The sequence below is a fragment of the Pezoporus wallicus genome, unplaced genomic scaffold (genome assembly GCF_028554395.1).
Source record: "Pezoporus wallicus isolate ANWC-B61680 ecotype Strahan unplaced genomic scaffold, APGP_CSIRO_Pwel_v1 scaffold_7402, whole genome shotgun sequence".
In the NCBI taxonomy this organism is placed as follows: Eukaryota; Metazoa; Chordata; class Aves; order Psittaciformes; family Psittacidae; genus Pezoporus; species Pezoporus wallicus.
Genome location: NW_026641037.1, coordinates 1254851 through 1271238, shown reverse-complemented (window position 1 = coordinate 1271238; position 16388 = coordinate 1254851). Strand labels below are relative to the sequence as shown.

At 40.6% G+C, this 16388-nt stretch overlaps 1 protein-coding gene across 1 annotated transcript in view; it reads left to right on the top strand.

Annotated features, from left to right (window-relative positions):
• SCHIP1 (schwannomin interacting protein 1) overlaps positions 1-16388 on the top strand; it is a 190439-nt gene that overhangs the window by 49080 nt on the left and 124971 nt on the right. The window contains exons 2-4 of the mRNA XM_057421807.1: positions 5936-6000; positions 6850-6930; positions 9975-10125. Coding sequence (XP_057277790.1) covers positions 5936-6000; positions 6850-6930; positions 9975-10125 — 297 coding nt within the window. The remainder of the gene's footprint in view (positions 1-5935; positions 6001-6849; positions 6931-9974; positions 10126-16388) is intronic.

The following is a 16388-nucleotide window of genomic DNA, read 5'->3' as shown; positions in this document are numbered from 1 at the left end:
AAAAGTTTGTAATCAGAGGGTCTGTGGTCCCCCTACAGTGAAGGTGAACCATGGAAGGGAAATAGAGAGTATTTGATGGAAGAGCAATGGAAAAGCCTGTAGCTGTTTGCTATTAATTCGTAGTTAATAACCACATTTTATTATTTTACTTAATCAAGATCAGAGCCCTACTGCAGAAGCAAAAAATAAGAGCTGTTCCCTTCCTTGAAGATATTGTGACTCAAATGGACTACATACAAACAAGAAAGGAGGTGGAAAGACCTATGGTGCTATCAGAGGTCAGTGGCAGGCTAGAATACAGGTTAAAACCTGAATGTCCATGTTGTGTCTCCCTGGTTTAATGAGACTAATTCATATTTTGTTTCTGATTTGTATTTTGTTTCTAAATCTGAATGTGAAACTTGTTTAAGTAGGTTTAGGTAACTCTATGGATGGCATAATTTTTGTAAAGTGATCTGGCAAATTGCTCTGACAGCTGTGGATTGCGAAACCCCTGTAGCTATGTTAATCTTCTGCAGTTAATGTACTTTTCTTGAGCATTCATAGTTGAAGTGTTGAAGGTCCCTTTTGGGTTGCCAGAGCAAATAAAATAGGACCTTTCCCCTCTCAGTATAAAAAATCCACTATCAACCAATGTGTCTTTCTGTTCCAAAATACGAAGCAGTTGTTACGATGAGAGATTTAATTGCCAACTTTATGGAATGCCCAGTGTATTTGAGGCACAGCATTAGCTTTTAAGTTCCAGGCCCTGAAATGAGATGCTGAATGTTCTACACATCACTGCGATGGGAATTAATGCAGATGGTCTCATGTCTGCCCAAAACTGGGCTCCTTGTACCTTTGATGTACCACCATGTCAGGCACACGGATTCACTGGAGATGTTCCTTTGGGGACAGCCCCCACTGTTGACTACTGAGAGAGAATGGGAGCTTTAGAGGGCTGCTTGAATAATCCAGTATGCTTCCCACTGGAGCAGCATCTTCATGCTAGTATGATGGGTGCTCGAAGTAGTAGTGAGTAAAAGCCTTCACTGTAAAGGATCCTGATCTTTCTATTCTCTTTAGACGCATTGTATCTTGTTAAAAGGCTTAATTAACACACTGTTTGACAGGTCTTGTCATACTGAAATGCAGACTCTACCTCATTTAATACAGGGGCCATGGTCTTCCCAGGGAGAACTGGGCAAAACATAAAAGAACATGAATAAAATGAATATGAAAAAATATAAAATTAATAAATCCCAAGATGTTTCCTGGCTACACAAAGAGTGTGTGAGGGAATTATTTGTTAAATGGGAAACAAAGTCTTAAATATATGGGTAACAGCAGACAAGGGCAGAAGCAGCTCAGAATAGCATTTGCAATGGACTGTTTCAGTAAACACAAGCAGTTGGGATGTTTGGAAAGCAGCTGAGGCTGCTGCTTCTCTGCTGGAATATGAACAACACATGGATCAGAGCTGGTCCTAAAGGTGATTAAGCACTGCATGCGCTGTCCCCAGATGGGCATGGTAGACTGGGTGAGGTGAGCAGCAGCAGGGAGAGCTTCATTATCTCTGATCACCACAGGACTGGAAAATGGCAGGAGGTGAGAAAGTTAAAGTCTATAAACTGGCTTCCTAATAGGTGACAGAAAGAGGCATCAGGTGGCTTTGATCAGAGGATGAATCCTGCACAGCTTCTGGCCTTCATGGCAGAAGGTACTGCAGTGTTTCTGGCTTCAGACTGCCTTCAGCTGTGCTTGTCCTAGCCATGACATCACTTCAGGAATGGTGCTGGGAAAGGAATGATTGGGTTTGCACATGCTTGTGTCAGTGCAACAGAGAAGAACTTGTACATTTGTCTTTAAATGCAGTGGCTCTGGAACGATATGATGGACTAATGTGTTCACTGGCAGGAGCAGCTGCGAAAGCTCCAGTGATCCATATTGATATTCTCATATTAAAGCTTTTGGCTCTAGCTCCCTCCCTGCACAGCACTGGCAGGCTGATGAGACATAGTTCTTCTTCAAGGCAGCAGTTGGGCTGTGCTCCTCCCTCCTGCATCTTACCCAGGTGCTGTCAAGCAGTGCTCATGCTCCAGCCCTTTTCCAGTATCCTCCCTGTGCTCACTAGCACCTTGCAGCCAAAAATGAAGGTTGCATCCTGTTCTGATGGCGCAAAAGCAGCCATGCCACTCTAGTGTAGGGTTTCTCTGGTCACTGTGGCCTTTCTGTGTCAGGAAGATCTCAAATTGGCATCATGGTGTTTCATCAAGTGACCTGGAAGTAAGGAGAGGAAAAAATGCACATGATTGGAAGTTTTTCTGCACAAGAGAAAACCATCATTCAAGAAAATTTCATTTGAAATTTGGAAGAGCACCAATGAAAGAGAACTACCCAAAACAGCTGGGGGGAACCTTTTTTACTACAATCTTTGGGCTGTGGTTCTACTGAAATCAGAGCTTTCTCTTCTCATTTCCATTCTCTGACCTCTTGGGAAGCACTATTGTATATTCAGCAGCAAGAGACAGACTTCTTAGGCAGAGATACTCAAACAATAGCATGCATGTCCAAAAAGGATTTTGAAAATTAATTTTTAATATGTGGCCACTGCCCTGATTTCTCTGTGCTAGTCTAAGCCGATGTGTTCAAACAGCTCCACAGACTCGAATGGATTTTTGGGTATAGCAATAAAAAAAGAATCATTGCCTGGTACTGGAGGTAAATATTTATCTAGGTGTGGTTTAATGTCTGCAGATTTCTTTCCTTAGAATTTCTGTTAATAATTGGTTTTTAAGGCAGACTTCTTCAAATGGAATTTAGAGACTAGTGCGTCTGGTTTGTCTTAGGTTTCTGCTCCTCTGCCTGCCTTGATGACCCTGTATCTGCTGGCATCATCTCTGTGGCTGATCAAACGAGAGGTGACATTTCATTGCAAGCCCAGACATGGACCAAGCAAAGTCTACAGAGATCTCTGGGTCCCTCAATTAAAAAAAAAGACCCTGAAAATTGCTGAAGACAGCTGGGTGAGGTTGCTAAATCTATGCTCTGTGTGTATGCACTGGCCATGCACACATAGAACCTATACTTGGGCTGCATGGAGCCAAACAGCTGATTTGCAGAGGAGAAAGGCAGAGGGACCCAAAATCTTTTTTCTCTAAACACTGACAGCAAAGCCAAGCAGGCTTTTATAATGTGTGGACTGCGCTGGCAGCCAGCTCAGAGCAGCTCAAGACAGATCTTTTAAGCAGGCTTCTCCCTGTCAAGACCCTACAGATTTGAGCCCTTTGGCCTCTTCTGTCCCACAAGGTTACAGGGTTTCCTGACAATAGTAAGGTCATTACAATAGTTTCCTGAAAGTACAGATATACAGGCTGAAAAATAATGCATAAGTAGAATGCAGCTTTTAAACACTAGAAAAGGATGTTTGCTTTTAACACTGTTCTTGCACTTCAAGCTCTCATTGTTTGTTTTTTTTTCCTTAGGTATCTATATGTGTCTGTAGCTACCTGATTGCTACTAATGTCTGTATTTGAAGTATACGAAGTAGGAAAACAAAAACTGCAGTAAATTTTACAATATGTTTACATTATAACTGGGTTTGTAGAGGCATTGTAATTCATCATGTGTTCCAACGGAAGTATGGATCCCTTCCAATTTAATTTTCTGAAGTTGGAGTTTGCAGCTGGGTCACTCCTGGTGTAGTCTGGGAGATGCATCTCCTAAGGCTGTGGGTTGGAAGAGCAGCATCGGGGCTGTCACTGCCACCCATCAGTTACCGTGCTGGGGGCTGAGGGCTGAGCATTTGAATCACTTTCTGTGGGTACAGCAGCATAGCTAGCTTCATAAATTTTGTTTCAAGGAGCAATAATCAATACTTCATGGTTAATGACTCAAAACTGAAATTAGTATAGATTTTATGTCTACTTCTCTCCTCAGTTATGCAAACATTGCTATGCCCGTTTTGCAGTTGCCTTATATTAGGGCTTTTATAAAACAGTCCAGTGATGTTTAATTGAAAGACTGAATAGTCAAAAATGTCACAACCAATTTTAGTGTGTTTACTTTTTGTTGTTGTTCAGTCTTCACCCTGAGGTTAATAGAAAATGATGTCAAACACAAGAAATGATTTATGTAAGTCATGCAGGTTTTGTCACCCTGAGTTATATATAAAGTCAATTGCAAATTGTTTTCACATTCTAAATTACTGTACACAGCTCTGGAGTGTGCTGAAAAAATGACCAGCCAAATAATGAGAGAAGAAAAAGTTATTTTCTAAAATAAACTGTGCTTCAAAGGAAACAATTTTGGAAGTTGCTTGGTTTTAATATGCAGGAAGAGAATGTTCCCCAGAGCAGGTAATAAAAAAAGGAAAGCAAAAATAAAAAGGACTTTCAGGAGTGGATCATTTCCAATGGCTGATGAGCAGTAGGCAGCAGCCAGGCCTCCCAAATCATCTGCAGTGCTTTATCAGCTGCAGCGTGTCCACAAAATGATGCTGCGATGGAGACCGAGAGGGGCAAAGACTGGGGAAAACTCTAACTTGTCATCTTGACAAATCTAGTTTATACATAAAATATATTTTGCAGTAATAGTCCTTCCAAGGCTGGGAGGAAATGAAAGCTGTATTAGGAATAAATCAGCTACCAACTGTGATCTTGTTTCATGTCAAAAAGGGCTGAATCCTGTACAGGATTAAAAAGCGCCACGTAAAATTTCTCTGTTTCACAAAATCGGCTTTAATTGGGAAAGCAGAAAGGAGAGCTAGCAGAAGGGAGATCTGCTGTGCTCCTGGAGGCAGCAGCAGTTTTATTGGAAACAAAAATCTTTGATTTATCCCCAGGTCAGATAAGATATAGAAGAGGAGAATATCCTTGTTTTGCCTTTCTAATGTTAGCTTTTCTGGAAATCCTGTACCTGTACACAAGGTAGGTATTAAGTAAATTATCCTCCTTCCTTACTCTCAGTAGCTTTTGCTTTTACATTTGATTCCTAACTTAATGAGCTGTAAGAAGTGAGTTAACATCTTTGTGTTTTGCATAGACTTCTCATCTTTCAATGTTGCTTAATTATCAAACAGTTGATGCATAAACACAAACCTGAAGGCACATCCCTGCATCTCGAGGTGGTAATGCTCTTTGTATTGCATCATAGGGATGCACTCTGGAGGATTCAGTGTTTGCTTGTCAGCCCAGCTTTAGGGAGACCGGGCATGTGTGCTCTGCCCATGCATGTCCCACGCATTCCAGGGCACTCTGTGGGACTGTGCACTGCAAGGGAACAGGAAGCTCAGCCCAGGAATTGCATCTCCTGGATCATGCACTTCATTGCACCAGGTTCTCATTCACACATCAGCTCCCACCCCTTCTGAATAGTAAAACTTTGCCAGTCAGATAAAATTTATTTCTTAAAGCCAAATCTCTGTGCTGATTTTTCTCAGAACATTAGCATGGGAACCCCAGCTATGCATCTGCAGTTAAATTTGTGACATCTCTGCTATTGAAACAGGATCTGATGCAAATATCCTGGTAAAGGAATCAGGCTGTAAATCTCAGCCAGTGACTCTCTTAATTATGAGACTGAATGTTGTTTGATTGCAGAACAAAGACAAGTGCCTGAAAGTATGAGCTGATGCTCTCTTCCCTCTTACCAAGACCTTCTTCTATCAAATCAAAGCAGACACACACTTAAGACATGAAAGAATGCTTTCCTGTTTTGCTCTGCCTATTGTTTTTCTTTTAGATCTTATATTTTTTTCAGACTTGTGCAGGACATATTGATAAATATATTGGTTTCTTTGTAATTATTTTGGATATCTACATTTGAAAGCAATCCCATAGACATGAACTGTTTTATTTAGTGGTTGATTCACAATGTTTTGAGGTTGAGATGGAATCTACAATGTCAACCAAGGACTTCCCATAAGCACATTGAAATGTTTTTTCTCTCCTCGTAGGAAGAGCTCAAAAGGCTCCAGCACAGCTTGGGACAGGTCAATGATGGCAAAGACTTGCTTCAAAGGTAAATGTGTGATTTCTGCACATGATAAAGTGAAATGGCTTTTCTAAGGCAACAAGCCCTTTATGAGGGACAGTCTCTTTGTTGCAGAAAATGTTTTTTCACTTAGTAATACACTAAATATTCAAGATTTTGCATCTCTCCCCATAAATAATTCTTATTTTTAGTTACAGGAGGATAATTTCTGAAAACTGCTGCTGATTGAATGGTGTAATTAAGTGCCCAGTAAAGTCTCAAAAACTCCACAGGTTGGGGTCTAATCTTACAAATATTCACGTGAATATTCATGTTGCTAGTCCCATCCAAAGCAGTGTCCCAAGATGTTTGATTTTGATCTTCTAGCATTTTGAAATTGCTTTCTCAAAGCAATTGGTTTGCAGCACCAATTCCTCGATCATGATTTATTACAAAGAATCTTTTCTTCATATTCCTGTATGGCTTTTGCTGATGTAATTCATTTGCTACCAGCATTACCACTGTTACTTTCCATTTGACTCTCCAGCTTTTCAAATGTAGCCCCAGGGATGAAAGTTAATTTGGCACGAATATCTATTATATTTGCCGGTCATTTTTTTATTTGCAGCAGTCTCTTTGCTGGGTGTGTCTGTCTCTGGAGCTATGGCATCCAGGTTTAGTGCAAGGACTTGGGAAGACTGATCTGGAAAATGGATCCAAATTCATACTTTGTGTTAACAGTCAAATGGGGCTGGACACAGGAACCCAAATGCCTTCCTCTGAAGACGCTTTATAATAAGCAGCTCTTATATGCTCTTGTCAAAATTTCAGAATTAATTCATAGTGATTACAAAAATGTCATGCTGAGACAATTCAAACTCCTTTTCTTTTTCATAGCCATCACCTTGCCATGGATGAAGAAAATAATATTGAAAAATATCATATCAACTTACAGCCCTTGGAATCAAAAGTGAAAATGTAAGTAATGAAGAATATCATTTCTGCCTTTGAATACAGCAGAGTTTGTCCAATTCTTGAACTGCAGAATCAAGACTGTACCCATTGTGGATTTCTTCATAACTTTAAGTTTAAAAAAGCCTCAATTTAGCAATTTAACTAAGCTCTTGTCTACCTTTAAGTAAGTGAATATTCTCTTTGAACTGAGTTTCAAATGTTAAACTTCAGAGTTGCACTAATTTTGTGATTTCCTCTGTGAAACTAAAGAATATTTGAGAATCTGCTAGATTTTTCATATATACAGAAAACATCCAAGGGGGGAGAACTATAGCAGAAGTAAATAGGAGTCTTTTCAGTGGTAGTATTCACATCTAACATGAAGCTTGGTTAAAGTTCCCCAGGCAGCTCATGGGACTCCTCTGCAAGAAGCAGTTTTTGGTTTGCGTGGGGATGGAGGTGTAAGTCTGAGGAACCCAGGGTTCCGAGCTGGGGGGGGTGCCTCATAACTATGTCAGTAAGAAATCTGGATGTTTTTGCTGGAAAGTGAGGCATTTGGTAGCCCTCAGCCAAGGCATATGCATGACGCCTAGCTGCATCACCTGGAAGGAAGAGATAAGGTAATGGTTCTGGTAATGAACTCCACAACTTCCAAATGCAATAATTTTAGTCTTTGTAATACATTTCTACATGTTGTATAGTTTACCATGGGGTCAATTATTCTAAAAGGCTTGATTGTGCTGTAACAGAACAGGTAGTAATACTGGGGATGTAACTTAAAACTTACCCATGTCTATCAGAGCAGAGGACTCCTCTTTGTACCTCTTTCAGTGTTGCTCCTCCAGCCCTGGTGCAGGTGCTAGCTCCATTCAGTAAGCACTAACTCTGCAACAATATGTTCCCTATGGACTTCCCAGCAGGCAGAGAAAGCTTAAAATGGCTCCACTTGCATAAAAAAATATGAACATCTTTATGCTGAAGCCCCCAACTACTTGGGAGCTAAAATGGCAAAGTTTTGCTACATCAGGCACAGCTTTACACTGAGTTGTATGCATTGCTACATTACACACTGAATTTCACTTTCATTTGAAAAGCTACAGCTAACTCACTACTGCAGGACATTAAAATATTAATGCTATATTAAAATATTAAAAAGACATGAAGCTTCAAATTAAAATCCAGCCAGTGTCCTTCAGTCATGCAGCCAGACAAAAGAACAAATTTTCAGAGAGCTTTCTAGAAGGGTAGTTATGACTTAACCTCAGTATGATCCCAAGCTTTAAAATAGGAAGTAGATGTAAATATAAATGTGTAAATACTACTTGTATTATGCAGTAAACCTTGAAACAGAAACAATGCAAAGTGTAAATACTTGAGCTGTGAAGATGGGGGGGTTATTAAGCAAAGTTCATTTACTGAAAGCTTCTCCATTGGCACTCACACTTGGGAGCTCTGGTAGATATTTCTGTCCTTTTTGGGGCTGTTGTATGAAAACAACACAGGCCTTAACCTACCTGACTGGCTCTGAAATGCAACCATCCTGGTGAGGTTTTAACAACATAGTTGTGTTTCGAATATGCCATTGTCCTAAAAAAATAACAAAATACATATATGTGACTTCCTTAACCTTGGGATGTTCAAAATATCATGTACATTGGGAGCATTGTTCTCTGACCAGTAAAAATTACATGCCAAGAGGCACTTCCCACTCTCTGGAGTTCCCAGCGCTGCAGTCAATGAGAAGTTGTAGGTGTGCTGGTGCTGAGCCTCCTCCTCCTCCTGCAAAACCAAGAAGTTGGACATGCCAGTGTCAAAAGCCTTTTCAGCAGTGTCTGGATGCTAAACGTTTTTCTGGTTTATGGAGATGGAAGCAGAAATGACAGTTGTTAAAAAGGCAATGGAAAGGGAAAAAAACTCTTCTTAAGGCAAAGTAAATCTGTGCTAAAGGCTTTGGACCCTTTGATTTGAACCATACCGTACTTGGCAAGTTTCCTTCAGGAGTGAGCACTGTTCTGGGTGCAAGAACTGTGGGTGGTAGCAGGGACAGGCTGGTTTTGGGCATGGAACCCCTACCAGGGAACATCGCAGCAGTAAGAATGAGTGCCAAGCCCTTTGGGAGCAGGCAGGATGGAAGAACACTGGCTCCCACCTGCTCCCTGCAGAGCTGCCCAGACAAGAGCTTTGCACCCCCTGCTAGTCTGAGAACAGCTTAAGTGAAGGCCAGGGTACTGTACCTGATTAACAGACATACTGAAGGCTTTACTGACTTGATATCACCCTGAATAAACTCTCAATTACTCAGACATCCTTTCTAGCTCATTGCAGTGCGCTGCTGCTGAGCCTCAGGCCAGATTTTAGCACAGCCTTTCTGCAGAATTCACAGAACACCCACATACTTTGTGTCAATGCCATTACTATTGTAAACGCAGTTTTAGTTCCCAGCATCATTCACTGGTTTCCCTGGCACCTCCAGAAAGGCACGGGTGGTCCAGCACTGCCACCTGGTGAGAGCTACCCCAGTTTCCTCTAAATCACCAGACGCTGGCTGGCACAGAAAACAGAATTTGTTTACGGAACTTCACATCAGATTTTAGAAATCTGGTCAAAGTTTTGAGTTCAGAAGCAGAGATCCTATCACAATTCCCAAATGTTTCTTTGGAGGAGATTTTAAAGGATATTGGTCTGGTTCTGAATTTCCAACCATACCTGCATTTATAAACTGAAAGCTGGTATGTCGAAGGCTGTTAATTCTTTAAAACAGATAAATGCAAAATCGTGTTTGCAAGATGTAAGAGATTTGCTGAGTTATGTGCAGTTTCAAATTTAAATCACTTCTGTAGGTTTAGAGATCTGAAATAAGGAATTGCTTCTACTACCTCAAGTTATACTAGTAGTGACTAATATAAGACCTATGGAGGGTAGTTATATGTGATCATTACACAAATTAAAAACCAAAGTGCAGAAAAAAACAAAGAGAGAAAACCACCCAAGCCCACCTCTTCAGTCAAGAATATTTATTTTACATCCTTTTTTGTGGCTGCACCCCTCTGCCTCGGTGTCTGCCTCAGCATCCAGCGAGCATGGCGTGAGTACCTGCAGCGCCAGGACCTGCCACACCACGAGCAGTTGGACAAGCGCAGTCCCTCCCCACCTTCCCTCTCCTCTGACAAGATGAGCAGGTCCATCAGCATGAACACCTTTTCCGACAGCAGCACACCGGTGAGTACAGCGATTGGGCCCATTTTTCCTATTTGTTGCTTTTCATTGGGCTTCTTTCTAGGACTTTGAACAAATGAAGGTGAAATTATGGGCTAATCATGAAAGAGAGACTTTCACAGGAGTAGTAGTGGCTCAAAAAAATGTGCTAGTAGATGTGCCTCTTGTAAGTACAGTTGAATGTGTGACTGTGCATGTTAGACCTGGATCTCAGCAGATATTAGCAATGTTTTTGATGGGAAATAGGTGTTTCCAAATGGTGGTGTGTTCTTCTGCAGAAAGCAGGGATCTTCACATGTGTTTAGCACTTTGTGTTCTCCAAAAGCCTAAGTTGTGGTGATTTTCCTACAAACAAATGTTGTTTGTTTGTGTTGTTTTTTGTTTGGTTTTGGTTGGGGTTTTTGGTATTTTGTGGTTGGTTGGTTGGGTTTTTTCCCCTAAAAGAGACTTAAAGAAGTTATCTAGAGATTAAAAATTAAAATTGGGTTTGAAATAAATATTCGTTCCACCTTGCAGACTGGGTGACCAGTGAAGTGGCTGGAGGCTGAACTTCTTTTAATGCGACTCAAAACTAGAAACCCAAGTACACAGCCTGTTTTTTGAAAACAAGTGGAGTGGGATCTTTTAGGTCAACAAATCAGCAGACATAGAGTCTATAAATACTGCTTTCAGCTTTGTGACAGAATATATCAGATTTGAGGGAACTGTAGACTAGAGTACATGAAATAGTTCAATATTTTAAAGAAAGTACATGAGATGGAAATTGTCATAGTTAAATAGAAGCAGGACCAAGATGCACAGGGAGAGATACAAACACGTTATTTGGATCCCTGCTACGAGGGTGTATTGCTCAGCTATAGGAAGTTCTGTTGCCAGCCATAGGACAGCTATTTGGTGGTTTCTGAAGTCACCACAAGTATCTAGAAATCATTGATAGTGGGTTTCTTCAAGTAGGTGGAGCTGCTATGCAAGGAAGAGATGTTTGCTAGTTTAAGTGCCTTCAGTTGCGGCATTGGAGCAATGCCACTGAATGTGAAGCACAACACAGGCCCACAGATCAAACAGAGCTTTTTTGTTCAAAGAACCCTGGTCTTGGACTTACGGAGACATTTTGACTCTTTCCTCCATTCAACCACGTTCAATTGAAGCTAGATGAGCTCTTTCCAGCAGCTGTTATTTTTGTGACACTGTGGTTAGGCAGGCTGCATTAGATTGGACAGCATTTAATAAAATATTACTGAGACTGCACTGTGTTATTTTTAGATGCCTTCCTTGTGTTCAGAGCTGGAGACCAGAATGATAGACTGGGTTGTGATATTGGGTTATACACTCATGGTCTCATGTATTAAAAGAATGAGGTTCTTCTAATGAGCGGTATAAATCTGGATATAAATTTTTATCTGCTACTGGCATTTGCCATACGGGAGAGCTAGGCCAGCAGCTTGGCCACCACAAGAGGTCCCTCGTACGCTGCGCAGAGTGTCTCCCGGATTCTCTCAGAGGTTCTCCAGCAGTAACCTGGTTTGGGAAAGGATGCATTTTCAGTATCTTCAAAGTAAAATGAGTAAGCCTCAGAATTATTTGTTTGTGAGAAAAATAAGCTTGGATACTAGAATTGCTACTTAATTTGTATTAATGAAATTTTTCTTCCTACTTGTTTAATGCAAGTATGGGAGTATTTTCTTTCACTTTTCTAGTGCCAAGACTGTCAATAACCTTTGAAAAACCCTGCAGTTTGCTCTGAAGGCAAAGGAACCCCAGTCTATTTAATGTGTCTTTGATTACTGTGATAACCAAGGCTGTGAGGGACCCATACTTTGATGTGCAGGATGGTTCTCAGTTCTGGGATGAGGCATTGTAACTCCAGGCAAATGATGTTTCAAAGACATCACAAACTTCTAAAAATGAGACCTACTGAATTAAAATGTTTTTCTGTCTGCATTAGAGAGGTCTGCAGGGCACCACGAAAGTAGGGAGCAGATGACAGAAGTGAGGAGAAGCCTTCAGTGTGGGGGCTCAGCAGGTGCCCTAAGAGGGAGATGGTTGAAGGTGTGAGATCTGGTGGGGAGGCACTCTGTGGGTAAGGTCTGGGAACAGCTACTGATACAAAGCAAAAAGGCAGCAACACTGTTTGGTATAGTTTGTCTCCTGATTGCTCCTGGTGAAGTAAAATAGTGGTGGCCCTGTGTGAATCATGGTCTTGGTTTTTAGGGTGCATGGCTGAGCGCTCCGTTGTGTGCACAGAAGTGCTATCAGTGCATTTCCTCTTGCAGCTGGGCTGGGTCATCCTTGGTAGCCCTTGGACACATACACTAAAGACAGACTGATCGTATGCAGTAGTGAGTATGTTCCTGTATAATACGTATATGCCTTCCTGATGGCAAAGGTCACATATTTTTAGTTTGGAATTGGTACTGTCATATTCAGAGCAGGGCAGGGATAAGGACAGAGCAAAACAGGGGCAATTAATCTTGAATTGTTGACATATGACCTGCAGAGTAATTGATTGTTGTAATGAAATAAAGACTTCGGCAGAATTAAATGCTCCAATGAGATTAAGCTGCATTTTTGCTCAGGTATGAGGTAAACTAAAGGAAGAAGAAAAGAAAAAGAAAAGAAAAATCTAAGCAGAGAAACCATCTGTAATGACACACTCTCTTGAAGTTCTGTGCTTACAAGACCCCAGATGGAAACTGGGATGGGGGGGGGGGGGGGGGGGGGGGGGTGAAAGGGTGAATTGGGGAATAACCAAGCAGTCAGACACATCCATCTCCCAAGTCCTCAATTTGGCCAGAATTCCAGAACTAAAACTTTTTAAAATGGGCAAATTAGTTGTTATTATATATTTTTTTGCATTAGTAGTGCTCCTGGTGCCCTAATATACCTATTGCTAGTCTTTGCACAAATGTATGTTGTGCTGAGCAACATGGGGTCTCCTAGATTTCTTTTGCTGTCTGGCAGTCTTTCTCTGAAAAGTTGGGAGGAGAGAGGAAGACTGAAACCTGGACTCTTTGGAAGTTTTCCCATTTCTTTTTCAGAGAGGTTTTAAACAACTAGCATGTTGTCCTGGGTTCAGCTGTAACAGTCATTTTTCTCCTTCTCAGTAGCTGGTGAAGCATTGTGTTTTGGCTTTAGTTTGAGAACAATGCTGATAACACACCAATGTTCTAGTTGTTGCTAAGTAATGTTTTCCCCAACCAAGGACTGCTCAGTCTCTCTTTCTCTGCCAGTGAGGAGGGGCACAAGAAGCAGGGAGGGAGCAGAGACAGGGCACCTGACCCAAACTAGCCAAAGAGGTATTCCATACCACAGCACATCATGCCCAGTATATAAACTGGGGGGAGTTACCTGGAAGAGCAGATTGCTGCTCAGGTCAGGCTGGGTATCGGTCAGCAGGTGGTGAGCAGTTGTATTGTGCATCATTTGGGTTTATTGTTTTTTTCCCTTTCCCTTTTTTTATATTCTCTCCCCTTGTTTTTTCCCTTATCGTTAGTAGTAGTAGTGAACCCAGGACACATATCAAAACATGTTAGCAATAAACATTGATGCAGAAGGAAGAGAAAAATTTATGAAGAATTTTGAGAAACCACTGTCACAACACAGCTACTTAATTCAACTGGAATCTAATCCTGGTTTTCAATTTCCTTTCTCATCACAAGCCTTTCAGTGTTTGGGTTTGCTAGATCCTCATCTGTATCTTAAATGTTCCAGGAGGCAAAAATGTAGTTGGTTAATTAAATAATGAAAACCAGAAAGCACCTCATGACCCAAAAATGAGTAAGAACCTGTGGGCTACCAAATGTCACTGTGGCCAGATAGGTATTGAAACCATGTGCACCACGTATCTATTTATACCAGTACATTGGACCAGCAGTTGTGGTGAGGTAGAATTTTGAAATGATGACTTGGATGAATAATACCTAAACCCAAGGTTTATGCAGACTGTTGAAGGACAGCAGAGAGTGTCAGTATCTGCAGATCTGTAGCTGGAGAGTGAAGAACGGCATTTGGTCATTTGTAGTTGAAAGAGGAGATCTTTGAGCTCATTTACACTATTACTACAAAGCTGAGGGACTTGTAGGGCAAGATGGGGAATTATTAGGACTGAGAGATGCCTGAGTTTCAGAAGCATTTTTCCTCTCTCTCCTTTGAAATCTTTCTATTCCTAAAAAAAAAAAAAAAAAAGTAAAAAAGTGAAAACAGGAAGTAGAAAAAGTAATAGGAAACTGAAATCCAGAGAAAATCCTGTACACTCAAAGTAAAAAAGCTAACCAACCAACCAAGAAAAACCCCCAGAATTAAAGGTGAGGCCTTTTGTCAGCTCTTGCACAGCTTGTGTGTGGGCTGGGAAGGCAGGGCACCAGCATGAGCCCTAACCTTGGGAGGAGTTAACAGTGATGGCCTGAGCCCTGCTAGACGTAGTGCAGGGGAGCTGTGCACTCCCAATAATCAGACACTTATTCATTTGTAATCACAAAAACTTTGTGAATTCATCAAATACGACATTTTCCTGTTGTCCTAGCCAAGAAAATAACTGTAACACAAAGCAACAGTTTTAGAGTACCTTTAAAGAAGTGAGCTGGAGGGGAGGTACAAGGAACAGTTCTTATTCAGCTCACCGGTAAAGGGGATGTTTTCTGATCAGCAGTACTATAATTGTCATGGTTAGCAGCTTTCGTATGATTTTTCAAAAGCCATTTGGTTCCCATGAGATGGGTATAGCTACGCAAATGAGCTTTGCCTCTGGCCAGTGTGATACACCGGCCATGTCATCAATCATTTCATCACTGTTGATAGAGGGTGATGGAAGCTTTCATGTATGCCTTTTATGTATTTGGTTTCAAAAAGTGGTAGCTTAGCCCTGCTGGCTGTGGATATCATATTTTGATTCAGAGAGACAACCTAATTGTCTGAGTCTAAAACTCAGAAGTTTGATAAATCATTAATTATTATACCTTTGAATCAAGTTTGAACTTGTTTTAAATCAGCTGGCTACCTTCATAACTGCAGAAAACTGTTGCCCTCAAAATTAAATGCTGGTGAGAAACTTGTCAAACAGAAAAGGAACTACTAGACTAACAAGGTAAAAAAACCCACAGTTGAAGCAATTCCTTATTTTTGCTGTTACCTCCAGGTCTCGATAATTTCCAGAAATTCTCCTGTGTATTTTGTCTCAATTTTATGGCAGAGGAACAGTGTCATCTGGAATGTGAGACCCTGAATGCTTGTGGGTGCTGAAAGGAAAAAAACTCCTCAGGTTTTCTTTATATTCCTCAATAGCATTTTGTTACAGTTATGCATGTCCTTTTGTTAGCTGGCTCAAAGATGCCAGGTAGTAAACAAGGCCACAACTGATTTGTTTGTTTGTTTGTTTTATTTTTGACTGGCACCACCTCTATTTTCCTCTCTCTGGCTTAAGGATTGGTAAGAATCCAACTGAGGAAAATGGCTAATTTATTTCAAACTTACAATGATTGATCAGAAGTAACTTGAATGGTTCTAGGTAGCTGGAAATCAGTTGCTCTGTTATTAAACTTCTAAAACATATTTGCAGATAATATAGTTTAAGGAAAATCAGAACTATTAGTAAGCCTTTTCTGGTGTGCAGTGGCTGAAATAGCAAGAGGAATGATTACTGTTCTGGAAAATTATTTGGGAAGTAACATATGCATCTCTTGGAAAAGTTTTCTCCATTTTAGGCATATTTTTATGCTTAATAAAGTACACTCAATTTGATCTGAATATTTGTCACTAAAAATATCCTTCTTTGAGGTTCACATCCAATCAACATGTATTTGTGTTAAAACAGCCATGGCATTGAGACATAACACAAACCACAAAATAAAATAAGAAACAATGAAAAGAAATAAAATCCCCTATCAGCTATGTATAAGGAAGGAATAAAGCAGTGTACTAAGCAATTTGAAATTCACAACCTGAAAAAAATGATGCTAACCCCGAAATACTATATACATTGTAGAGTTGATGAAGTCTAGAATTTCACTTTTTAGTATTTTGAAGGTAAACTTAAGAGGATAACAAGCTGTGAATATTAGCAATGAGATATCATCTCATGCTTTAAATAAATTGATTTTCATTTAAAGTGTCAGGCCAAACTGTCTAGTCTGCTGCACTGCTCTTATGTGGTTGACTCTGCTGATCTCACCCATAGTTTTTCCAGATATATATTAGTAATGTCCCACCTGAAACAAGAATGGATCCCCTTTCCTTTCGTTTGGCTTTTTTCTTTGTTTTACCCTGGCCAG